A 26,455-nucleotide genomic window follows, 5' to 3' on the forward strand; every position below is an offset into this window, starting at 1 on the left:
CTCTCCTTGGAGCCTGCAGGGGACCATGTCACTGAGAGACCCGCTGCAGCCCCTGACGTGGGGGTGGCCTGGCCCTGAACCGTGAGGGCTGAGGAGTTCTGAGGCCGGGAGGGAGGCCTCCGCAGCCCCCCACGGCTGAGCCCAAAGTGACAGGCAGCCCACCCCGGGGAGCCACACCTGGAGAGGTCACAGGCCAACTGCCCAGCCAGCCAGGAGCTGAAGGGTCTGCGGGACGGACAGGTGAAGCCACAGCTCTACCACAAGTCCCCTCCTCCCTCCAGACAAAGGGACAAGGGCGGCCTGAGATGGCCCATCAGAGGCCAAACCTGACCTTGTGCTCAAGTAGGTCGAATAAAGACCCAAGAGGGGAGGTGAACTAGAGAAGTCAACAGGGCTGGGAAAAGATCCCAGGATTGGGATCTTAATTAAGGCTGGGAGAGCCGGGCGGGGGCAGGAGCACTTGTGCACTGGGAAGGAAGAGGACAGTGAGATTCATCTTGCTTAGGAATCAGGCTATTATTATCCCCGGCAAACAGCTGGAGACGCTCGCAGCGGCAGGAGAGCGTGGTTGCTGAGCTGTCGCGGGCCTTGAGGCCGAGGCCGCTCCCCCCACCCCATCCTTCCCCCGCCCCTGACCTGGCACAGCCCAGAGGTGAGCGTCAAGGTGCTGGTGGCTGGGTGGATGTGAAGCAGGGGTGAGCTGCACCTGGACCCCAGGAACACAGGATGTGGGTGGCCTTCCCCAGGAAGGAGCTTGGGGGTGGCTGGGGAAGGCCCGAGGTTAGTGCCTGTAGCCTGGGGGGTGGGGGGACCCACCACAGACCCCTGCCCCAGTGGGACAACCCCTGAGATCGGAGTGACACGAAGGGTGACACAGTGGAATGAGGCCCAGGGTAAGGCAGAAGGGGCAAGGCTCCAGGGGTGAGGGTGGGGGGTGCATCACAAGCAGCCAGAGGACCCGGGAGCAGAGATGTGGGAGGGCAGCACTGCGGCCCAGCTACGTTACAGAACCCACGGCAGCCAGCACGCAGGCCTGGAGGCTCAGCAGCCCCGGCACGGAGCACAGGGGCTGCCCCTCAGTCCCCGCAGACCCAGCACGCACACGGAGGCTGCCCCTCGGCCCCCGCAGCTCGGCCCCCGCAGCCCCGGCATGCGTGCAGGGGCTACCCCTCGGCCCCCACAGCTCCGGCACGCACACGGGGGCTGTCCCTAGGCCCACCAGTGGAGACAGGGACCCGGCATTCCCGAGTCAGACCCTCTGCTCTGGGCCACAGTGTCTGGGGAGATGGTTCAAATCAAGGCATCCCTAGTCTCCAAAAAAGTCTCCCAAATGCCAGGTCAGGGGTGGCGAGGGCACAGGCTCTTCTGGGCCCTTGGGAGGGGCCGTGGGGGCTCAGGAGAACAACAGGGCCATCTGCTTACTGGAGGGTGATGCTGGAGTTCCCAGTGGGACATCTGTGGCATGGAGGTAAGGCCTCTCCTGCCCCCCCACTGGCAGTGAAGCCGTCTCTGGGCCGCCCTGGGCCACCTGCCTGGCCTCTGGAAACCAAGCAGCTCTGCCTAAGGAGCTATAGCCTGGGCTCCCGCCAGGGCCCAGCGAGGCCCCAGGACGTGCCCAGGGTTTGCCAGCGAGGCTAGCCATCTGCCGAGCGCCCGCTCTGGGCACACGTGATCTCAGGGCAGCCCCCACGAGCCCAGGCAGCACCAGACTACCCGGGGGAGCGCAGGCTCCCAGAGAAGAGACTCGCCAAGGCCCAGAGCCATTGGAAAGGTGCCCCCAACACTCCTGCCTCCCAGCCCACGGTCTCCGAGACCCAAGCAGATGCCAGGAGGCCGCCCCCGTGGGACCGCAGAGCGTTCCAGAGGGTGGTCAAGGAATTCCGAAGGACGGAAGGAGGCCACTTGGCAGTGCCAGGGGGCACAGGGGATCCAGCAGGGACAGGCAGGAGCTGCCTGGGCCCCTTGGCCCCCTCCAAGGGCCTGGGGAGCCAGCGGCTAATCGTGCTGGGCCGCTCCGGGGAGAGTCCCAAGAGGACGCGGAGGAAAAGAAGCAAGGAAAAGAAGCAAGCCCGACTCGCTCCCCTACCCCCTCACTCTTATCACTGGGTAGTGTGATACATATTTATAAGCTCATAATCCTTCCTAATCACCCCTACATCACACATACGCACAAATCCCCAGAGCTCAGGCTCATACATAATTATAAGACACTTCCACCGTCACCGCCTTGGTCCACCAAAGGACGATGGAGGACGTGGCAGCCGCAGAGGCTACGCGGTGGGGTGGGGGCAGGGCACCCAGGTACCAGGCACGGGCTGGGAGCTGCCTGCTAAGAGGCCTTGAGGAGTGGTGCCAGCCCAGCCCTGCAGCTCCCCGACCCCCAGGGCAGGCACCAGCCAGCCCGGGGACCCCAGCAGAGCTGGCAGGCAGCTCTCTCCAGAGACGGTGGGCCAAGGGGTGGCAGGGGAGGTGGCGTGCTGCCCTCCTGCCTGGAGGCCTGGAAGGAAGAGCTGCACCCCAAATGGGATTTGGGGGCTTAGCTGTGGTTAACTGGGGGGGGCAGGTTTGAGGGGCCCCTGCCTAGGACTGGGGCAGCAGGAGAGTTGTTGGGAGCAGCAGGGAGAAGGTGGGAGTAAGGGGAGGGGGCTGCACGGCCAAGGATGCGATGGGAGCCACGATCACAGGGCTCAGAAGCAGTCCCTGGAGAGAAGACAGTGGCTGCAGCCTTGCGTGCCGCGGGGACTCCCAATGCTCTCGGGTGAGCCTGCATGTGGAGCAGCAGCCTCCGTCCTCACAGTGAGAGCCAGAGCGATTCGAGGCAAGGTGCTTTCCTAACCATTTCCTCAAATGCCGCTCCAACGCCTCTCTAGAGGCTTCCCGCCCGGGGATTTCACGTCCAGTGTGTAGACTGGGAACACCTGTGGTGAGGGTGTGAGCCCAGGAGGGTGGAGAACGGATCCCGGGACCCCGGACTCACTTGCTGATGCCCTCGAAGGACGCCTCCCTGCAGACGCTGCCGCTGTCCGTGTTGACACCACGCTGGGAAGAGAGGGCGCGTGTGAGGGCTCGGACAGGGGCGCAGACCCCAGCCTGGCAAAGCCAGGTCCCCTCCCGCCCCTGCCCCTGGCCCTTGAGCCGTCAAGCTGGGTACCTTGGCCCCAGGACCGGGGCAGGCCCTCCTGTCTTCCAGGGGCAAACATCAGCTACAGCCCAGAAGGGGGGAAGCAGGAGGCACGCCAAGGCCTCCTCCCTAACTAGGACCACCCCCCACAAAGCCTGTGTGCACACAGGCCGCAAGGGGCACGACCAGGCCCTAAGGGGCCAATCCAGCCCTGGCGAGATGCGGTGGGACCCAGGCAGGCAGCAGGGCCTTTCCCAGAGTGACACTGGGAAGCACACCACATTCCTTCCCCTTACTCCAAGAGGGAGCTCGGACAGGCATGGGGGCAGAACCAGGGATTCAGAGACACCCTCAGAGGGGCATTCCAAATGCCACCTCCACCTCGAGAACTTCATCCGCTGTCTGATTGCAGACTTCAAGTAAAACACATCAGACCGGCCCTGACCACAATCATCTAACGTAACCTCCCTTCCTCGCCATCAAAACTCAGAGCAGAAAAAAAGAGATCATGCGAGTGCTGAAAAATCACCAAGAAAAGCTATTTCTGTAAAAATCGATTAACAAAGGAGAGAAGGGTCACTTGGGAAGGGAAGCAGAGTTGTATACTCTTATTTGAAACTCTCAAGGTCAAAAAAAAAAAAGGCAGGAAAACCTGCTTGTGTGAGACCTTCTACAGCCCTGCTGGGGTTCGAAATCTGGTGCATCACAGCCCACCTTCCGCTGGGCTGGACGCCAATCGAGTGTTTTCAAACTCCATTAACAGTGGCGGGGACCCAGGGCGGAAGCAAATTCCCAGCGCGCGTCCACAGGTCCCAGCAGCAACGCGGGCGCGCTTCCACCTTCCAGCCGGGGCTTTAACCTCTGAAGTGGGTGTCGCGCCACGTTCGTGGCGGCCCGGGGAGAGAACCCAGCAGGTCCCGGGGAGACCCAAGCACACAGGACTTGGTCTTGGACACCTCCGCCACCCAGGCTGGGGCGGTGCCACGCCTGGCCCCGCTCTGCCCCGCAGGGTCTCTCAGGCCTCACCTCCAGGCTGTTCCCTAAAGCCGCCCGCCGGCACCACTTACCAGGGTGAGGAGTGTGGATGGGCTCCGGGACGCAAGGACACTGGCGATCTGAAAGGTCAGAGAGAGAGAGACACACTCTAGAGCGTCCGTGAGGAGGCTTAATCACGACGGCTCAAGTTTGTCGAGCAAATCCTTCAAGCAGTGGCCCGACTGTCGTTCCCACCCCGCAGACGATGACACGGAGGCTGGAGAGGTAACAGGGCCTCTGAGAGCCTCACGGCTGTTGAGTGGTCAAGAGGACTTCAAACCCCAACATGTACTCTGCCCTCTACACTACCCTGCTTCCAGGCTCCAAACACCTGGTAACCTCCCGCCCTCCAAGGCAAGCCCCCGGCCCCTGCCAAGTCCTTCCCGAAAGACCTGTATCCCAGCAGCCCTTGCGAGCAGCTCACCTGCCTCCCATCCCAGGGCAGATGCCACGACAGCTCCCTCCCTCCTCCCCTGCCCCTATGGGCCCCTAGTCCAGTGGCAGTCCCTTCCCACCCCGGCCCCCTCTCCATCCTCCCGAATGCTGGGTGCTTCCTGCCCCAACTCCTTCAAGGACAGGCCCTTCACCTTGGTTCATGCTCTCCACAGATGCCTGCTCCCTACCTGGGCTGCTCCCCAAATCCATGCTCGGACTGCATGCCCCGGCCTCCTGTGCCACCCACCAGCAGTATTCTGTCCTCAAGCAAAGTGCCTACGCCCTGCATTAGCTGTGGCACCAGCACCCCAACAGGGTGGGAGGCAGTCTCTTCCTCTCCTGAGCCCACCCCTCGGTCTGCCCTGCTTACTGAGCCCCACTGAGCCCCCAGGACTGTATCTGTAGCCTCCCCCACACACCCCCTTTTAACACCCTTGACAGCGGAGGAGCCATCGTTGCTTTAACAGCCTTTCTGACATGCACTAAACCACGCAGATCTGAAGTCTACACTTGGGTGAATTTTGACATATCTGAGATGCTCCCCAAGAAAACTCGGAATACACTGAAAGGTTTAAAAAGAAAAAATGCATGTGCAATCCCAGCCCCAGAGACAAACATTGGTAACATTTTGGTCATAGTTCCTTCTCATCTTCCTATCTCTGCACAGAAAAGCAGAGATCTGACATGGCATTTGGATCACATGAAGTCACATGCTTCACTTACTGCCTGTCATTGAATATTCTCTGAACACACAACTGTTAGCAGTCACCACTGCAGGGGATGTGACGCATCCAGCGAGTGCCTGGAGGCCAGGGCCAATCACTTTGTGCACACATCTCATTTACCCCCGTCAAGCTGTTGCTATGATGATCCAGAGGTTACAAGTGAGAATAGCTGATGGGCTAGATAACTTGCCCAAGTTCACAGCTAAAAAGTAGCGAGGCCCAGATTTGAACCTCTGACTCTATAATACTGCCTCGACAAATAAAGTGTAGTTTGTTTATTCATTCCTCTGTTGAACAAAACGTTATTCCTGATGATTACATGTTATAAATGATGCGATGATGAACAGGCCTGTATATAAAGCTGTGCTTATTTCCTTGAAATAAGTTCCTTGAAAATTTATTTCCTTTTTTAAAAAGATCAAATTTGACCCAGTGGATCAAATTTGACTGCTGAGCCCAAGGCTGGGCACTCTGACAAGGATTCTGATGTTCCTGGCCAGAGGCGCCTCCAGCGGCTGTGGAAGCAGCACGCCTCCCCAGCCCTGTCTTGTTCACTCAGGAACTGCTGGGACGACGACTGAATCCTCCGTGTGGATTCCACAAACGGCAGGCTTGGCTGAGCCCTTCCACTTCCCCAGCCCCTGGAGGAGGCTCATTAAAAGCAGCAGGCGCTGCAGGCCGGGCCCTGGCTGTGCTGCCTGTGGACGTGCACCGTCTCCATTGGGCAGTGCACGGCGCCTCTGTCCATTACGGTGGCGGAATCAGAGCGCGGGAGGCCTCCTGGGGATTGTATCTGCTATTGTCCTTGGGAGAGGAGCAGGATAACAAATGTGTGGGCCGATGGCTTCTCTCCGCAGATGGCTCTCAGGACAGGCTGCTTAATAAGGGAGAAGGCCGCGGGCCTTGCAGGGCTGCCTGATGCACAGACGAGGGAGGCACGGCGCGGAGGGCGGGCGTATGCTGGCTCTCCCTCGCGGGGCCACGACCCACATTGTGCACGGCGCGGAGGGCGGGCGTATGCTGGCTCTCCCTCGCGGGGCCACGACCCACGTTGTGCACGGCTGCTTGAGTGGGCCCTGCTGACCTCTGCGGCCACAGAGCCGCTCTCAGGCTGGCGGCACCTCCCGCCCTCCCTGTGGACACCCACTGGTGCTGCGCTCTCGTCGGCACATCCTGACCAACGTCGAAGAATGAAGGGAACCCGATGTCAAGGTTCTGCCAATACAGGGCCTCGTTTCCTGCGAGCGCGGGTCACTGGGGACCCATTGGCATGCACAGACCGGGGCTGCTTAGTGCCCCTGCCTCACTTCAGGCCGGCATGGATTTCCCAGGCAGCCCGGCTTCCCGGCAGGGCAAGGTGAACAGGGCACACACAGAATTCATCAGCCCCAGCGGATGTGCCTCCTCCTGAGGACAATCAGAGGCTTCCCTCCAGCTCTCTCCCAGCCAAGGGCCCACCAGGCCCACGGGCCTCTCCTCGCAGACACCTGCAGTTGGGGCAATCTGGTGAAAAGGGGCTGGATGTTTTCCTTCTCCAGTGCTGTTGAGAAAACCAGCATTGCTGCCCCTTGCTGGGCTTAGCCCTGCCGCTGTCAAAGCTTTTCGAACTGTGTGTCGTGGAGTCACCTTAAGCAGGGGTGCACAAAAGGACCAAACCCGGCCCACGCAGGAGTTTGCATTCACTTGCAACGCTTTTAAGATTTTGAATCGGTCTCTGAAATTTAAAAATCAGGAAACATCACAAAATCTGGATTTGCAGCTACTCTCGAACCCCTGGAATATCCTGAGCAACCCTGGACCGGCACTCCCACAGGCAGCTGCCCTCTCTGCGGTGTGGGCTCTCCCTGGCCTGCCCTGATGCCTCCCAGGCTGAGGCTGAGTGCCAGGTGGCTGCTGTCACGTGCCACTGTGACGTCTCTCGCATCTCAGTCTGACCCTGATGCCATCCAACATCTGCCCAAGGCCATCCAAGAGGGCAAGCACATGAAACGTCAGCCCCATCTCCAAGCTCCCCAGTCACAAATACTGCCCTTGACTGCAAGGCCTCGAGGCACCTCTCAAGGTTCTCCTGCCTACCTTCTCAGAGAGTAGTTCAACTCAGGGCCATATACAGGGAGGAGGGGAACTAGGTAACCAGGTTTGCTACATCAGACGCCTCCATTTCATACATGATCTCAAGTGGCCAGCCACGGCCCAAGAGTAGCCTCGCTGCACCTTTCAGAGACACCTTTCAGCTGTTGCCAGCTATCTCCTGGTGTGGCCTGTCCCCGATGGCCAAGGCTACCTGACCTCAGAGGGGGTGAGTGCTGTGCAGGTGGCCTGGGGGACACTTCCCCAACACAAGGAGCTTCCTGTCCCCTTCATTTATTCTGCTATGGAGGAGGTCCAGTTACCATGAGCAACCAGGAAATACCTCCCAGCTTGCATTTCTCAGCAGGCTCCATCTCAAGCCGTGGGAAATTAAAGGCCCTTAGGAGGACTGATGTGTCCTGCATGTCTGGCAGGGCAAGTGTGGGGTTAAAAGCAGAGGCTCTGGGTTCCAAAGGCCCCGGGGTTGCACCCCATGGCTGTGGGGCCTTGGACAAGTCCCACTGCCTCCCTCTGTAATGGGGTGACAGCTGTAACTCACTCTGGAACTGGGGTAAGGAGGTGAGGGATCCATGGGCACTGTTACCATTACTGGAACTGGAGCTGCCGCCCCAGAGTGAAGCATGTGTCCCCTGTCAACATGGGTCCTTGTTTCTGGAAGCACAATGACAATAACAGAAATAAGACAACCCCTAAAGGGGGCAAAGATGGTGACGGGGTGCTGCAGAAAGCTCCTGATCCCCAAAGGCTTCCCTTAAGAGACTGAGAAGGAGCAAGTCTGCGAGGTGATAATTCTCCTCTAAGAGCTTCACTCTTTCTCCCACTCAGACCCCTCTAGTTTACTGCATTTAGAGACCCTTCTCCTTCCCTTCAATACCACAGTATAAATGGAGCTGGTTTTGCCCTCAGTTATAAAAACAAAATGTCAGACAGCGGCTGGGACACCAAGACGGCTCCCGTGCAGCAGCCAGAGTCCCTGGCTGCAGTGCCCACCCCCAGCTGCCCCCTCCAGCTTCCAGACAGGGAGACTAGAAGAGTCAAGATCCCAAAGGGCAGTAACAAGAAGATGCAGCTTACGGGGGAAGTAGAGGAGACAGCTGTCACAGGAGAAGGTCAGGAACAAAATCAGAATTAAGGATGAGCAGGTCCCTCACTCTAGTACTTGGAAACACAAGGTTAAGTGACAGATGACCTCGTTAGAGGCATGCAAATAAATGTTCAGTCAATTTTGGATCCTACAGACAAAGAGATCAATACGACAGGTCACGTGCATGTTAACAGACTCTTCAGATGCTGAGTCACCCCCGACAATGGGGTACTTTAATCACATGACAAAGTCAAGAATCATCGAAAGCCTCCCCTCTCTCCATGGTGTAACCTGGCATAAAGTGCTAACAAAAACACGCGCAGCCCCGTGGACAGCCCCCTGGGGAACCCAGGCCCCACGATGTTGAGGGCCATTCACCCTGTGGCCATCTCCCCCCCTGCACCGCACCCCTCACCATTGAGTTTGGCTCTGGGTCTCACCCGGCTCTGATGACCATGGCCCTGGGAGTGGGCAGGGGAAGGCACAAGAGTAAGAATCATCAGAGGGAAAAGAACTGGGCCTGAGCGCCAAGACAGAAAAGGGCAGGGAGCAGATCAAAACAGCCAGCATCTGAGATGTCCATAACTTGTCTGTGTGGCACCACCTGTCCCAAGAGCTCAGGAGTGCACCGGGCTGGACCAGAGCTGGCAGGGGTGCGGTGGGCCTTGGTGTGTGTAGGAAACAGCCACTGGAGTGGAGGGAACGGCCAGGAGAGCAGATGAGGCAGGGCTGGGCTTGCAGACAGAGGGGGACTGAAGCTGGCCTCCTGGGGCTGGGACAGACGTGTTTATGGGGCGCCGTATCTCCCCTGAGTAGGCTGGGCCAGGCCCTGATACTGGCTCCTCATAGCACTGAGTCTGGCCAGGATGAGGTGCCGTCACCCCGGTCCAGGCTGTGCCCTGCCCAGAGGGGCTGAGGAGCTGCCTGCCTCCAGCTGGCTGGCTCCCCTGACTGCTTCCGCACTGCACCCGGCCCTTAGCCTCTGTCCACACAGGGATCTTCCGGGGGACAGTGACCCTGGGAGGGCCCCGTCCAGCTGCTCCTGCCAGGCCCCGGTTGGACCTCCAGTGGCAGGTGCTGACTTCCGGGTGTTTCTCCTGCTCCCCACCACTGACCTGCATGGAGCCTGGGTTTGGGACATGCCCAGGGATGAAGCGGAGGCCTCCTGTGTGCCAGGGAGTGGCTGTGGCATCGGCATGAGGGGCCGTGCCCCCCCCAAGGAGACCGTGGGACTCACGGCTATACTCTCACCTCTGCCACAGCCCTGCCTGTCAGCGGAGAGGTCAGCTCTCTTCAGGACAGAGTCAGAGCCCCAGCAGGACAATCACGCTAGCCAGGCCTCACACAGCTGCTGGGCAACCACGCTGGGAAGGACACCAATGCCACGGGATCCCCACTTCACCCACGTGCAGGCCCTCAGCATTCTGCAGCTTTTCCAACAGCGGCACCTGCAGCCCACGGGGGCCTGTGGGGAGGGTGACTGCTCCCTGCTGCAGGCAGGCCCAGCTCTCAGAGACTTCCTCCCCTCGTGCATCCCAGTGGCCACAGCCCAGGTCACCAGACATTTCCACCCAGAGGCAGGGGCACCGCCAGGCACAGCAACGGCTGCCTTGGAGCAGTTGGAGGCGTAGGTTTCCTGCTTGCCATTTCAAACAAGGGCACTCCTGAGGGGCTGGCAGCTGGGCCTGGCGACCCCGACGTCCCCCCACGACGTTGTGGTGGGGGGAGCAGAGGAAGTCCATAAGGACGAGGGTTTCTGGGAGCCCAGGGCTGCTCAGAGAAGGAAGGACGCAGCTACTACTCACTTCATTACTGTACTGGACGTCGTCCACGGCATACTTCTCCTTGAAGTGCTCCTTGGAATGGATCCTCAAAGAGAAGCACAAAGAACCCCCAGGTCAGGGCTCGGCAACGGCTCAGCACAAGCCACCCTCCTTCCCGCCAAGCCCTGGCCCATCCTTGTCACGGCTGGCTTCCAGCACTGAGATCTGCCCAATGCCGACTCAGAGGCCACGGAGCGACCACTGCACCAGACCTGCCTCCCTCCAGCCCAGCCGGCCTCCAATCCTCCTGCATGACCACGACCTCGGCAGCCTGTGGCCAGCAATGGCTCAGAGACCCCTGGTCACCTCCCTCCAGCACCAGCAGAGCCCACCCAGGCCGCCAGCCAGCACACCCCACCCCCTGGGACAGGAAGCAAGCTGCCTCTCAGCCTACAAGGGAACCTCTTTAAAGAAAGTGAAACATTTAATTAACATTTTTTAAAAAGTCAATATCACTATTACTCAACGTGATGGGAAAAATTCAAGCTTACTCATCATCTCCAGAAAATGAGTCTGTGAGAAGACAGAGAGAGAGGACGTGGCTGGGCAGCCCGTGCCCACCTCCGGGCTCCTCCTGGTCCCAGCTGTGCTGGGCAGGGTTCCAGCCTGAGCCTGGCAAGCTGCCACACCACCCTGGCCTCTCTGAGTCAATGTCACTGCTGGTAACAGAGCTGGCATAGGGAGGAGCGCCTGCTGGAGGGGAGGTGACACAAGCCAGCACCAGTGACTCATGTGTGTCCCACCCCATGCCATCCCACACCTGGGCACCACCACGTCCTCATGAGTGGACCAGCCTCAGACTGGCTATGACCTTACATATTATCACTGTCACCAGGTGTTAGAACAGAAAGAGGCCTTGGGAAAAAAACAGCAGATGATTTTCAAGTTGTGCTTCCTGGACTGTCAAAGGAGGAGTAGATGATTTGGGCGGGGGATGTTGGGGAGGGGGGATAATGTGCCTGGGGAGGGCCAGAGGGAAGGGGGAGTGAGAGAACTTTAAGAGTCAGCAATGGCCACCCTGAGGAGCAAGCCCCTGTGCTGGCAGCCCACCTACTACCCCGACCTTCGCAGAGTGACCAGCATCACTGCGCAGGAAACAGTCCCCCTCGCCTCCCCAAGCCCTCCTCTACTTCCCTCTCCACCCAAACAGGCGTCTTAGATGGTGGCCAGGGAGCAGCACGCCTGGGCCCTGGGGCCGGGTGGAGGGCTACAGGATTCAGCAGCGGGGAGCTCACAGCCCCACATGGCGAGCGGGAAGCGGCCACAAACCCCGCCGTGGGCCAAGGACGCCGGCTGCTCGAGGCAGGCCAGGAAGCAGGCTACTTTATCTCCCATGTGGGCACTGGGAGTCAAGCTCCTGCTGCTAAAGGGATCTGCACAATTCAGTCCCATTAGCTTCTGCACTTGAGGCAGGACTCGCTAGGACCCTGAGGGCAAAGGCGGACACCTCCACTAAGCCTTGAGCAGCACCTGGCCTGGCCTCTGGAGGCCCCAGTTCCTGGGTTTCCTCCCGGGGCTGGTGGAGGCCCTCCAGACCCTTTGCTACTAAACAGGACACTCTCACACCAAGTTCCCCTGCAGCCCCACGAAGGCGCCTACAGAGAAGCCAGGGGCAGGACCATCGCCCACCCACTCCGACTCCCTGGTCCCAAGCCCAGTGCCCAGGCAGATGCCCTGCACCCTGGGCAAGGCCTGACCCCACCCCTGTGCCTCAGCCATTTCATCACCTCCAGTTGCAACAGGCATCGGCCTCAGGGAGGGTGGAGGGCCTGCATCTGAGACCAGGGTGGTGCCTTCCTGCAGCAGCAGCTCGGCCATGAACATGGCACCTGGCCCGGCCGCCTCCCAGCTCACCTGAGGGAAGGCACTGGGCTGTATGTCCCCACCCTCCAGCCCGGGAGCCTCAGAGGCTCAGGGGACTTGTGGCCTGAGAATGTCGCCAGGCAGTAAGCCTGAGGTCAAGGTCCTAACAAGGTGGAATTGGGGGCAGTGGAGTGGCAGAGGCAGAGGGGTTTGGGGGAAGGTTGGGGAGGTGGAAGGGGGGTGGGGGAGGTGGGGTCAGGAGGAGGGAAGGGAGCGGCGGTAAAGGGGAGGTGAAAACGAGGACTTGTGCTCTACAGGTGGTCCCAGGGCTGTGTGCCCACCTGCCCACCCCCCACTTACTGACTCCTAGCCACTTCACCCACCACAGGGAGTGAAGAAGGGGTGAGGGTCAGCAGCCTACAGGAGGCCCCGCCACTGCCACCCCAGTGTCCAGAAGGAGGTGAACATGGTGTCCCAGCCCCGCACAGGCCCTTGGCCCGGGAGGCACTTGCCTGTCCCACCACAGGCTGGATGGCACAGCTCAGCCAGCGGGGCCTCAAGGGCCAAAAACCGCCTCCCTTAGCCACAGGCCTGGAGTGACCATTTGGCAGGAAGGACATTTTGACAGATACGAAAGAACCATTCTCAACAGGAATGACCATGTGACAGATAAAATCTGAGAAGCTGCGCGCATCTCTTCTGGCACTCTGTGTTTTGTTCTTTTTAAAAGGGCAAAGATAATTAAGTTTGCGTGTACCTATTTTTCGTGTTTTGGAGCTAATTGTAGTAAAAATCATTTAAATGTCACCCTGATAGATAAGTGTGCTAGGCTGCCACATCAAACCAGCTGCCAAAGGTGCGGCAGGGTGACTGGTTGGAGGGGAGGGGCTTGGGAGAGCTACAGCCACAGGAGCCCTGCGGAAGGTCCCAGAAAGATCCCTGGGTAGCTGGACACCTGCTGGAGGCCCAGGCTGGGCCAGGGCAGGAGGCAGGAGGCAGGAGCTCGGAGGGACAGTTCCCTGCACCTCTGGGGCCCAGCAAGTTCAGCTCATCCCAGGTCCCTATCACCTGGGAGGCCCAAATAGAAACAACTAGACCAGAAGAGGGTGCTCTTGAGTTGGGGGCTGGGATGGGCCAAAGGGGAAGCTGATCCTACCCCAGAAACTCTCCCATCCAGCCGAAGGGGCAGCTTTGGCAACAGACAGGAGGAGGTCTCCCTCAGTCCCTCAAAGTGACCGGTGCCCCCAGGAGCTGGCCAGCATCCAGGGACCTGGGCCCACGCAGGCTTTCTCCGCAGCGTCTGGGTGCAGCATGAGTTAGGGACCTTTCCAAGAACTCAGGGTCAGAGCTGGTGCCTGCTCACAGCATGGAGGGCTAACACCCCACGCGGGCCCTCCTGGGGGAAGGAGATGTTGAATTAATGCCGCGTGGGCAGACACGGTGGAGCCTTCTAGAAAATGAAATATCAAAGGGCGGGTCTTGCTGGCTAGCTGACCACCTGCGAGTGGTTAATGAATAAGTAATAGGACCAAATTACAGCAGTCACCATCAATTTCCAGTGGCCGGGGGCTGCTTTCTGCTACATCAGAGCCGCTGCCTGGCACGCTGCTCACCACAGACGCATCAGCGCTTGCTCCGGAAGGGAAGTCGGCGACCATCTCAAGGTTCCATTAGCTTGTCAAAGAGAAATGCAAACCCCTCCTCAGCAATGCGGCGCCTAAGCCTGGGGTCCACCCCTGTGAGTGAGCCAGCCAGCCAGTGTGGCAGCACGTCCTCAGAGAGGCCCGGCAGCGGGAGGGAAGGAAGGACAGGCGATCCAAAGGAGGTCCCCGAGTCCCCCCAAGCCCAGGAGAGGCACCAGACGGTGGGGTCAGCTGCCCAGCCAGGCCTCAGCGTGCCAGCTCAGACTCTCCAGAACCACCTGGGTAGGAGCTAAGGATCCCTGGATTCTCCTCAGAAAGGCTGTGCCCTTAAACAGTGCCCTCCATGCCCCACCGAAAAAGGGGAGCCGGGGCAGGGGCCCCAGGGAGGGCCTCACAATGCAAGGTGTGTGTAGGCGGCAGGGGCTGTCAAAAATCCTACACACATACACACCTCCACACACGCACCACATATACATACACCACATGTACACATCCACAGCATACACACACCACACACACACACACAAACACCACACACACACCTGGTCTCCCATACCAAAAAGAGCAGTGCTCAGAGCCCTGGGGCCCTGGAGAACCTCTCTTGTTCCACTCCTCCTGGGCAGCCCCAGGCCCAAAAGGGCGGGTGGCAGGGTGAACGCCCCCTCCCTGCACCCCAGGCTGCGCACGTTCCATGCCAAGGTCTCAGCCGGGGACGGGAGCAGGACAAAGCCAAGCTGCAAAGGTTCTGGGGGTCCCCCAACTTGGCGCAGGCATTCACCCTCTATGAGCTCCGAAGTTGCCCCAGGTGTGGAATAAGAAGCAGTTTTCTGCCTGTTCAGAGGACCCCACACACTCAGGCAGCCCAAGCCACCACTAGCTACGCTGGTGACGGGATGATGGGAAATGTCCTCGCATCAAAAGGCACTGTGCTTTTGTGAGCAAAGACTCCAGATAAAACCAAAGGAAGCCGCCACCCTCCGGTCCCAGATGGGGCCTGGGGTGAGGATAAGCTGGGCTGCCCATGGCCCCCTGGAGGCTGCCGTCCTGACAACAGGCCAGACTGTGCAGAAGCAGCAGGTCCGCAGGCGGGGGTGGTGTTTCCCTGGGCGCCTTCAGATTGCAGTCTCTGCCAGGCGGATTTTCAAAAGCATCAGACAGAGACCGAAAAGGAAGCTGAGGAGCTGAGGGCCGAAAGTCCAGTCTGGGGGTCTGGACTGCCAAGGCCGGGTGGTCCCTTCAGCCTGGCTCTCTGTGCCTCGTCGATGAGGAGAGTGGCTAGAAGCAGCCCTACACCATCAGTCCTGCCCACTGCCCAACTCCACCCCCAAACAACAAGCCCCTGGCCTTCACCACGGCCCTGCCACATCAGCCTTCTCTCCCGAGGGCTTGGCACAGAGGAGAGGGAGGCTGGCATGGAGAGCCAGGGCTGCAGGAGACGGGCTCCCTCGGGCTGCAGCGGGGCCAGGATCCCGCCCAGCCACAGACATGGACCCTGCAGACCCATCTGTCCCCTGAAAGGTCGTCTGAGACTAAGTGTCCACGCTGGACAGGCAGCTGGCTTGGCAAAACGGGGACAGACTGATCTAACAGCCCTGCCGAAGCCCAGCAGTGGCCAAGACAGAGAGCATTATTCCTGTATTATTTTGAGGATTATGCTCCAAAAAAAGCTGGCTGCGACCAGCTGTTCCCAGACCAATCAGATCCTGGAGTTGAAACCCTCCAGTCAAGTGCCATTTGGCTCCCCAGATGGTAGCTATGGGCAAACACGGGGAGACGGGCTCAGGGTTTCCCCCCAGACTGGGGAGTCCCCAAGCAGGGACCAGGCCTCCTCTCCCGCAGCCCAGAGCACGTCCACCCTCAGCCACGGGGTGCCTGCGGGCGCTCCCTGACTTCCCGGGAGAGCCGGCTCGAGCTGGCTCGCCTAGCAGTAAACACAGAGTGGGGAGCCCCTGTGTGCTCAGAGCCACCAACCCTCTAGACGCGGACCCCCGGGGAAGCGCTGCTGAGGTCCTGCCAGACCCTCCCTGGAGGCGTCTTCTCCACCAGGGTCCACCCCATCTGCCAAGGTGGAGGACTCTGCCCTGGCTGAGGCGGCTGGGCCTTTGCGCGGTGCGGCATCTCCGCAGGCGCTGAGCAGGAGGGAGAGCCCTGGGAAGCTGAGAGGGGAGCCAGACCAAAACCGAGGGAGCCACCGAGAGCCAAGGGCCATGTGACCTGGGGCCACAGCTACTCCAGAGACGTGCCACTTGCTGGAAGGGCAGAGGCCACAACTCTGCTCGGGTGATCACTCAGGGTGGAGGAAGGACACGGGGAGAAGCCTCTCACGAGACCACGTCTAAACTTTCCCCAGCAGAATTGTCCTCGCTGGTTGTTGCAGTGACCAGGGCTGTGTAACAAAACCCCCAACACTTAGTGGCCTGAAAAACCATTTAGCACGCTCACAGGTGCTGAAGGCTGGGAATCTGCAGGCGGCTCATCTCTGCTCCCTGGGATGAGACCTCAGCTGGAAGGCGTCACTGTCGTCTCACAGATACGGCACCAGAGACCCCAAACAGTGACCGGAAGCCCTATAATCCCCACGTAGCCTGCAGAGAGGCCCCGCCGAGCGGTCAGGCAGCCCGGCGCCCGGTCCAGCTCCAGGAAGGCCAGGCCCCTGGCCACGAGGAGCCCGACTCCTCCTTCACACCAGGGCAGTTGTGAGGACTCAGCAAGGAATGCCACGCGAATGGGGTGTCTCCCACCACCACCAACCCAGACCACAGCCGGAGGGAGAGCAAGAGCAGGGCAGGGGTCACCCCATGCATTTGGCTTTGGCCTGCTGGCCCAGCTTGAGGCAGACGGCTCGGCCAAGGCAGGTACTGGGGTCCCCAGCGCCAGAGCAGACAGACATCTCCCTGGCCTGGTTTCCTCAGGCACCCCCATCAGTGGGAAGCTGCTTCTTACACCTCACAGAGTGGGGAGACCTTTACGTCAGCTGCCCGGGGGCCCCTGGGATGGCCAGGACCCGAGTGACAGGCCCAGCCACCTCCCCCAAAGGCTGGCTGGATGGGGGCGCACTCACACCCTCCCTCCCGAGGGCCAAGCCAGCTGCAGGAAAGGCCCTGCCCAGGGGAAGCTGCAGCCACCTGCCTTCTGCTGCTGATCCTGCTTAAGCTGAGTCTTCAGCTAAGCAAAGGCTCGGGGCCAGGCCAGGATCCTACGACCAGCCTGCCAGCCTGACCCCCTCACCCCAAGATGGCAGGAGAGACAGGGGCACAGCCAACCCAGGAGGCTGCCAAGTGTGCAGTATTGGGGCGGGGCGGGCATGCACATGAAGCAGCGTGTGAATGGGGAAAATGGGAAAGTGCTGCTCTGGCCCCCACCCTCCCCAGCAAGCAGGGTCCCCGCAGAAGCCCGCCTAGCAGGGAGCATTCTGTAGCACTGGCAGCAAAGGCTGCAATTTCTCCATTAGTCCAGAATCACCCCTCTCCAGGCAGAAACAACACACCGGAAGGCAGCGAGCATTTGCAGGATCACATCACAGTTTGGAGTGAGTATAGCCACGGCCTCGGTGCCTCTGAGTGGGAAGGGAGGCACAGCAGAGGGGCCCTGGAGTTGGCAGGCCTGGGATCTGGGGACCAGGGCAGCCTCCCAGCACTGCCCAGGCCTTTGGTCCAGCCCTTTTCTCACATGCAGCCCTAAGAGCCTCAACCCCATCTCAAGACGGAGAGGCCAAGGGGTGCCTACAGCTGTGGCCTGCACAGGTGAGCCCTGAGGCAGGGACGCGGCAGGGGTCCACACCCCTGCACATCACCAGTGACGGGCCTCAGAGAGGGGCGCCAGGCTGCCCTCCCACTTAATCCCCCCCACTGGCACAGCATGCCCCAGTGCAGGAGAGCTGGCACTGGGGCCACAGCCTCAGACATTTGAACCAAGTTGGAAAACTGGAACTTCCAGATCAACAAACTGCACCTCCAAACACAGGCCCCCATCGGAAGTTCTGGCCCTGATGCCCCTTCCCAGATCAGGTGTGGGGCTCTGGTCCAGCGCAAGCCCCTCGGTGGGCGTGACCACTGGTCCTCCCTCCAGCCCCTACCCCACGACCCCCAGCAGCCAGCAGCACGCCCCAGAGTGCTCCTTACTTGCCCATCCAGGTGGCATGGCTGGCAGGAAGCTTGGGCACGAACAGGGTCGACTTCCCGGAGTCAACGTCAACCACTCCATAGCAGCCTGGCTCGGTGACGCCAAACGCCCAATGAAAGAAGGACTCCTGGGGTGAGAACACGGACTCTCCGTACCCAGCCGGCAGTACGGAGATGTGGGAGGGAGATGGGAGGTGCGGGGTGGGGGGGAGTCCACCCGAGCGCCTGCCCACCTGCCTCCCCGAGGCTGGCTCGGGCCCACCCCTAGACACTGCCCCTAGCCCGGCTCCCACTCCACTCGGGGTCTGCCCACCTCACCCGAGGGGCAGCCTGCCTCACTCCTCGGGCCCTGCGTAGGGCCCACTCTGCTCACATGGGTCTCCCATGTGCACCCCAAGCCCGAGGTCCACAGTGGGGCACCGAGTAACACAGTGCCTGTCCAGCCCCCAGCCCAGCTCAATCCTGCCCTGTGCCTCTCTACTTCCCCCACGGCTGCAGGCAGGAGAGAGGCCCCGTGACTCAGGCACCCAGGCCAGGCATCTGCACCAAAATGGATTCCTCCGCTTAGGGCTTTGTGCTTCCTTCTCCCACCCCCGGGGCAGCTGATGACTTCCGTGTTTAGCCATAAATGCTGAGCTAAAATAAATTCATAAAGGTACGAGGTGGAGGAGGAGCTCTTCTAAAATTATCCTTGAATAGCATCAGTAAGAGAGCCAACAGACGAACTGAGGAAATTGGTTTCAAGCCACAGAACATTCAAACCTTCAAGAGGCATCGAGATGATTCAGAAAGCACTCCTTTAAGCCTCCGTGCCTCTAGGAGGCTTGCGCTCCCCAGTACGGCAGAGGAAAGGGACCCTTGCGGGGACAGAAGGCGCTTTCAGCAGAAACTACCCTGCCGTGGTGCTCAGCAGCGGCCCCGGGGGTTAGTGCCTTCTGGGGTGCATGGGCCAGCTGGAAGACCACCTCCCCTCCACTGCATTGCCCCTCGCACTGCCCTGCACCCTCCTGGCTGGGCTCTGGGCAGCCCTGTCCCCTGGCTCTGCCAGCCCGGGTGGGGGGACTCTGTGTGCCCAGAGGCCCCAGCTCTGGGCCCAGCAGGAACAAGTCAGTTCCAGCCCTTGGCAAGCCATGTCCTCCCCGAGCCTCAGTCTCCTCGCCTGTCACGTAGGCACAATGCCAGGGATCACCAGAGGGGATGGCTCAGGGCCCCCCTGGTATTCTGGGTGAGTCCCTTGATTGGGGGTCCTTGTTCCTGTTCTTGGGAACCAAGCACTGCCAGGGACTCTGGCCAAGGCTGTCACATTCCCACAGGCTCCCTGTACCCGGACAGCCCACCACCTAGAGGGTGCCAGAACCTCAGAGAGGTCTCGGTGAGAAGCCAAGGCTGCTGCTTGGGCCTGGCTCGCAGGAGCCGCCCGGGCCACGCCTGCTCCCAGCTCTGCACCCCCGGCCTTGGCCAGTTGACCACCCCAGCTCCCTCTGCTCACTCTCTCCTGTGCACCCCTGGAACGCCCACCCCTGCCTCCGCCTGTCAGAACTCATCCTGGCCTTCGAGGCCCGCCCAATGCAGCCTCCTCCGTGAAGCCTCACCTGCTTGCCCTCCCCTCCCCCCCCCCCGGGACACCATCTCTGTTTTGAGCTGAGGGAGCTGAGACACCAACCCAGGCCCTGCCGCCTCCACTGGGCCTCCCCAGGGTCCCCGAGGGGGTGGAGCTGCCCACCACCCACCAGGCCCAATGCTGGGGGAAGGCAGAGAGCCCACAGCAAGGGCGCCTCGGAGGCACGGGGAGGCACGGGACGCTCACCTGGCGGAAGAGGACCCCGGTGTCGGTGCAGTAGCGCTGCGTCTCCTCCCCGCCCTGCAGCAGCACGACCGAGCCGGCGGGCACCTCCGCGTTCTTCTGCAGACGCTCACAAAGGCGCTGCCGGTTCAGGCCAAACAGCGCCAGCGGCACCTTCAGGGTCTCGTTCCCCAGCCAGAATGAGGGTCTGCAAAGACAAGCACACACAGCCACATCCGTCAGCACGGCCAGGCACGTCTGCCGCCCGTGGCTGGGAGGCGGCCTGACGACGAGCCTGCCTGGGACCCCCATCGGCGCATGGCAAGCCAGCCCTGACGACCACCGTGCGCGCATCCACCACACGAGCGGGAGAGGGGCGGCGGGGCCTGCTCAGCTGGCGTGGGCAGGCGAGGCGGGGGCTCAGCCGTGTCTGTGATGGTGCAGAGGTGTGCCAGGCTCACCCCTCCCCCTCCAGCTGGCTGAACTTACAACCTGGTCAGGCCTGGCCTGGACCATGCGGGAGCCCTGCTACCGGCGGGCTTGTCCCCCCGACCTTCCCTGCAAGCTGCAGCCCCCAAAGCCTGGGGCCCTTCCGCCATCCAACACATGCATGCATGCGCACACATGCTCACATGCGCACACATACGTGTACAGACACACGCACTCAGGGCCCCCTGCATCAGGCTCCAAGCTGCGCTCAGAGAGTACGTCCTAGCCCTCGTCCAGCCTCTGGGGGTCCCTGGCACTGGGGGCCACTGTCTGCTGAGATCTCGCTGGCCACTAGGCACCCCAAGCCCTGCCCATCCTCACGGCCCCACCTGGCTCGGACTCCACGCAGGGAGTCCAAGGGCTCTGTCCTGGGCCTCCCCCCTAACTGCTCCCCTCCCCCAGCACCCAGGTGGGTCCACTGCCCACCCCACAGCTCCTCTCAGAGGCAGGCAGCTCAAACTAAACAGGCCCCACACTTCCCCCACCGGCCCGCACCCTGTCTAGGCTGAAAACCTGGGGTCATCCTGTCCTCCTCCCTCAGCCACCCCCACCCACCAGCAAACCCTGTCCTCCACCATCCACAGCACCCAGAACCGAGCCCTCCCCGGTTCCTGGCGCAGGTCCCGCCCATCTCCTGCCCGGGCTCCCCACAGCTGGGCTCTACCCACCGCCAGAGGGATCCTGGAAAATGCACAACCAGCAGGCGCTCCCCAACTCCTCCCCTCCCAGCTCCCTACAGCACTTAGAACAAAAAGCAACTGATTCCCCAGCCGACAGGCCCGGAGGAGTCAGCCTACCCACTTCACCTGCCCCTTCCCCCCTCCATGAAGCTCCTGCCTGGGGGCCTTCTCTCCCAACCCGGGGGTCTTAGCGTCACCTGAGGACCTTCACCCACAGGTCCCTGTGAGGAACGCAGCCTCCCAGGAGTCCACAGTGCTTGCTTTCTCACTCTCTGCCCCCTCTTCTGAGAGGTGTTTCCTCATCACCCCCACCCCCATTGTCACTACTGAACAGCATGTGGTTATTTGCTTGTTGTCTCTCCAGCTAAAATGTAAGCTCAGTGAGGGCAGGGATCTTGTCTCAAGCCTGGCACCCTCAAGAGCCAGCACTAAAGCAGATGTCCACACCTGCAGAGTGAATGAATAAGTGCAGGCAGAACAGGCAGCCCCAGCAAACAGGGCTGGACGCTGAAGTGTGGTTGGAGAGAGGGGCTGAGAAGGCCAGGCAGGGACGAGGTGGCAAGGTGGGACGGACATGGTGGGATGTGCAGGCAGGGGCCCTGCAGGAGGGGGCTGTGAAGGACAGAGCCTGTGCGGGGGGGAGGGGGCTGTGCAGGTTCTCGGGTGGGTGTCAGGGGTGGGCACAGAGGAGGGCAGGGTGAGTCCAGAGCTGGGTGGTCAGCAGCCTAGCGAGAAGGGGCTCTGCCTGGGAGACTGCAGTGAGCCAAAGGCGGCCATGAGGGGACCTCCCACTCTCACCTTGCCAGACATGGGACCCTCAAAGCTCCTGACCCTCCCAGCAGGTGACACCTCCTGCACATCTTTCTGCAATGCCACCTTCTGGGAGGGGGGGCATTCCTGAGCTTCCCTATTTCAACTTGCAACTCTCCCCCTTGCCCTCCCCACCCCAGGACACCGCTCTCCTTTTTCCCTTAGCACTGGGGCAGGATTTTCTCCACCATCCCTCTGGACCCACTCTCCCTCTGGATCTACTCTCCACTCTCCGCTGTGCCCAGGAGTGGCCTGGGGTGGGCAGGGCCCTCGCTCAGGCCTCCATCCCCAGCGGGTCCGGCCAGGCCGCCCTTTCCCACAGTACACGCCTCGCTGGTCTCCTGGCCAGCTTCTCATCCCCTCCTCCTGGTCTCCCACCCTGCCCACTGCTATGGAAACTGGCACACTGCATTAAACTCTCTTCCATCATCCCCGAGTGAACCAAATGCTTCTGGCCACGTCCCTGATGTGATGCATGTCAACTCCTAACATAACTGTCATAAGAGATGGTGGCATCCATCTCTGCCCACCAGAATGTAAAGGCCACAAAGGCAGAGATCTGTGTCTGCTCTGGCTGCCATGTGCTCCACGTCTAGAGACCGGCTTGGTATCCAACAAGTGCTCAATCAATGTCCACTGCGTGAACAGCGGCCACGATTCACACATGGGGCTGCACGTGCAGCTGGGCACACCAGGGGCCGCCACCTCAGTCCCAGTGGGTGGGACGCAGAACTTTGGTGTCCTGGCCTGGCCAGGAAGGGTAGTGGAAGGTGGACACTCTCCCCACTCCCCAGGTGGGGCCTCTCTCCCCTCCCAGGAAGGTGGAGGGGTGGAGGCAGGTGGCCAGGGCTTCCTCTAAGCCTGGCTGCTTTTCTGCACACTCAGCAGCAGTGATGTCAGGAGAAGGCAGAAGGACGGTGGCCGTGTAAGAAAGACGGCACGCAGCTGGCCACGGTCAGGAACTGAAAGTGCTGCTGCCAGCACCCGTGCGTGGGTGGCCCCCACAGCCTCCCACATCTTCCCCTCTCTCAGGAACCCCATGGTGCTTTGCAAGCACAGATTCTCCCCAGGGGAGAATCACATCCCAGTAGGCAACACGGAGGCCACTGCTACAGTCGGCCGCCCCAGATCCGTCTGGACCCATCACCAACAGCTCAATCAGCAAGAAGTGCCTGCCCTCGGCCCCCCAGCCTGCAGAGCCCAGCCCTGCCCACCTCAGCTCCCACCATTCCCTTCCTCCTTAAACATACCAGGTGCCAGGTCCAAGCTTCCTTGGCACCATGCCCAAACCTGGCAGGTTCTCTGAGGGCTGGGCCTCCAGTCCAGAAGGCCTCTAGGAGGCCTCAGTCCCACAGGGCACCCAGACACGGGCCTTTCGGCCCCGTAGCTGAGCTGCCCAAGTCAAGTCAGGAGACTAGCCCATCCAAGGGCCACCCCCAACCTGGGCCCTGGGCATGGGAAGGGCGGCCTAGCCTGAGCGTCATTCATTACTACAGGACACCTCCCGATCAAGGTTTATGGAGACTTGCCCTTTGCTTTCTCACAGCAGAAACCCAATCCCCAGGGAGACTGCCAGGCCCAAAGCCAGAGCCGGTGACCTCTCCCTGAAAATTCAGCAAAAGCAGCACCAACAAAACCTCTCCTATTGGCTTCTGCTTGAGTTATGGTTAACTGGCCTCCAGGATTTAAATGGCAGAAGCCATGGTACCCCCAGTCCCAGCATAAACAAGGCACACTTTCCCACAGGCAGCTGAGTGCACGGGCAAATGCACGAACAGCAGGGACGGGCTGGTGGACCCAGAGCTCCACACATCCAAGAGATGGAGAGAACAAGCCTCGGCCCCTATGGCCAGCCCTCTCCACTGCCCACCAAGGGCCAAGGTGCCACAGCACCCCAAGGTGAGAAAAGGGTGATGAGGAGTGGAGCCGGCCCCCATGGAAGGCGTGCTGCTGCCCTGCAGCCCGTCCCTGTCCTCATGCAGCCCTATGCCCCAGCAGCCCAGGGCCACCCTCTCTTCCCCGCTCTCCACAACAGCAGCTGCAGGGTGCTCACCCAAGGTCCTCGGAAGCCCAGGGATCCAAGCACAGAATTTGGGGACTTGGTGAACTTGGATGGGGAAAAACTGTATCTTCATTTTCTCTAATCTCTAATTCAAATTTCCATCCCCCTCAAAAAACAAACAAAAACAAAAAACAAAAAGAAAAAGAGAAAAAACAAACAAAAATTTTCCAGTCCCTTCTACTCTGAATGTAAGCAACGAACCACAACGGTGTCAGTGTACGAGAAGCTGTCACCAACACAAAGTGCAGGTCTTGTCACATCCCATCACTGCTGCTGCACTACCTCAATGTTGCACTTGTATTCCCACTACTTCAAAATCAAGGTGGCTCTTAGACCTGCTGCTCATTTTTTTGTTTACTGTGCTAATAATAAGCCATATGTTACTATATCTCAAACTTCTTTTTTACTATTTGAATAAGTGCATTTCTTTTTTTTTTTTTCTTTTTTTTTTAATTTATTTTTTTTCAATTATTTTCAATACAACTAGTTTTCTTTCTAATCATCCGCATTTTATTCTGTGCATTCAAAATCATTAGGTTGAGAAGAGGCCCTGGGTTTCACCAGATGCCAGTGGGGCCCACGGCAGAGACAAGGAGGAGCACTAGCATAAGAAGTCATTTCTGGACAGGGCCACAGTGCTTCTGCTTCGGGAAGAGACTGGCCTGCTTCTTCATCTCGCACCCTTGGCCTCCAGCTTGGGGCCAGGCACCTGGCAGGTGCCCAGGCAGCCCACTGGCTCACTACGCGTCGGCAAAGCCAGCCCACATGCCCTGGCTGGAGAAGGCTTCCAGGCTGCTGGCTGGAGTCCCTGACTCTGCCCACTCCCCCGAGACAGGTGGCACAGGGACTGAGAGGACCGGGCCAAGGAACAGATGGGGCAGTGGAAAGAAGGCACTCAAGTGGCCAGCCTGCCTCCTGCAGCCCCCCTCTACCCTGGCCCCCAGGCTCGGCCCAAGACCTCTGCTCCGGAGCACAGGGGTCACTTCAGGGTGGGGATGGGCTATGAGCCAGAATGCTGACTCTGGCGTGACCTATGAGCCGGGCAGGTATGCACTGGGAGCAGCTCGCTCGCTGCTTCTCACCCGGCAAGGGCTCTTGGGACATCAGCTCTCTGGGCCACCGGGTAAAGAATTAAGCTAGGTCTTCATCAAACTCGTTGGAATTCTGGTCCTCCTGTGACCCCCAAATCCTGGCCTCAATCACTGAGTCTCCAGGAAGGTTGCACAGACCAGATGTGTGGACCTATTGAGCCCCGTCCATTTTTTCAGTTCCCTCCTCCATTCTTTTAGTTTTGGGTGCTAATCACAGGGCAAACTGAACCAGCCCCCAGCTCCACGGATGGCGGGAGAAGCATGAAGGAAGCAACCCCTCACCCCATCACGAGCGGCAGACATGGAGAGGTGTCGTGCCAGTGGGGACAGTTGGGATTTCCTGGAGCAGGAAGCCTTTACTTGGCAGTGGGGGGCTCAGGGTCCTTCTGGGAAGAAAAACCATCTGAACTGGGCCTTCACGCACCAGAACAATGATGTCAGGGATGAGGGCACTCCAGGGCCAGGGAGTGAGTGGGCAAAGGGAGGAGGAAGGCAAAAGCCATGCGGGGAGGCAGGTGCAGACAGGTCTCCAGAGCAGAACAGTCTCGACCCCGTCCGGGGAAAGCGTGGCTCAAGGCGGCAATGCCCCTTCCCAGCAAGTGCCCAGAGGACCGTTTCCCTGGGCGGGTGGTGGTGGTGGTGACCTCAGAGCAGACCCTCTGTGGGGGATGTGGGATCTTCAGGGCAAACCTGAAGCTCCTGCCCAGGCTGATGGGACAAGCAGGATCAACCTCAAAACACCCCCGAGAGGAAATCTCACGCTTATAACTGAACCCGAGGAGCTGGGAGGCTTCTGCTGCTTCCCAAGCACATGGGCACGTCCCAGTCACTCATGGACCTCTCCTGTCCCAGGCCTTAGAAGGACTCTACAGGTGACCAACTCCAACTCCCAGGCAGCCCGTGGCTATGACTAGACAGCGTGTTGCCAGGTACAGCTGCCACTCTGATCTGTCCTGTGAGTGCAGCTTGGAGGCCAAGCTTGGCTGGAAACACGCGCAAACCTCCTCCACTTAGGGAAGCTCCAGAGGCTGGCCACAGGCTCAAAGCATCCGGCAGGGCAATCCCATACCAGCCTGAAATAGCTCTTCCCAAGGAGGCCCTGTCACACTGTGGAGGCGTCCCGCAACTCCCAGGTCTCCCTTCCAGCAGCACACCTCTCCAAGACCTCTGTCACTCTATTTTAAACCCCTTGGCAACCCCTTGGCAACCCCTGCCCCATGGCCCAGAGTGTCAGCTTCTGCTCAGCCTTGTCTTTGCTAGAAAACCTCTCCTTCTAGGATCCAGCCAGCTCCAGGTTGACTTCCATCCAATCACCTGGAGCCTCTGTACCATTAGGCCAGGCAGGAGCTCTGAACCTAACTGCAACCCCTGGAACTGTCTGGGACCACCTGGTCAGCCCAGACACGAGGACAACAGACACACATCCTGCCAGCAGCCGGCACCCACTCTGCTCGTTAAGGCAGGACCAGAGGCTGGGTTCAGGGACCTGACTCTGAGTCCCTTGATAATCACCGGGACCTTTGCAAGCACAGTGTCCTGACAGAGGGGTGTCTTATTGCTCAAGGACTAGCACAAATGTGACCCAGGGTCTGAAGCCTTCCCACTCTCTCTTGAGCTCAGAATCCATTGCACACACCAACACCAGAAACAGATACCACA

General features: G+C 60.1%; 1 protein-coding gene across 1 annotated transcript in view; it reads right to left on the reverse strand.

The window, feature by feature from the left end:
* PEPD (peptidase D) overlaps positions 1-26,455 on the reverse strand; it is a 116,427-nt gene that overhangs the window by 88,681 nt on the left and 1,291 nt on the right. The window contains exons 2-6 of the mRNA XM_058280121.2: positions 19,689-19,872; positions 17,882-18,009; positions 10,297-10,360; positions 4,189-4,236; positions 2,978-3,039 (exon numbers count right to left, since the gene is read on the reverse strand). Coding sequence (XP_058136104.1) covers positions 2,978-3,039; positions 4,189-4,236; positions 10,297-10,360; positions 17,882-18,009; positions 19,689-19,872 — 486 coding nt within the window. The remainder of the gene's footprint in view (positions 1-2,977; positions 3,040-4,188; positions 4,237-10,296; positions 10,361-17,881; positions 18,010-19,688; positions 19,873-26,455) is intronic.

Source organism: Dasypus novemcinctus, chromosome 18 (assembly GCF_030445035.2).
Source record: "Dasypus novemcinctus isolate mDasNov1 chromosome 18, mDasNov1.1.hap2, whole genome shotgun sequence".
In the NCBI taxonomy this organism is placed as follows: Eukaryota; Metazoa; Chordata; class Mammalia; order Cingulata; family Dasypodidae; genus Dasypus; species Dasypus novemcinctus.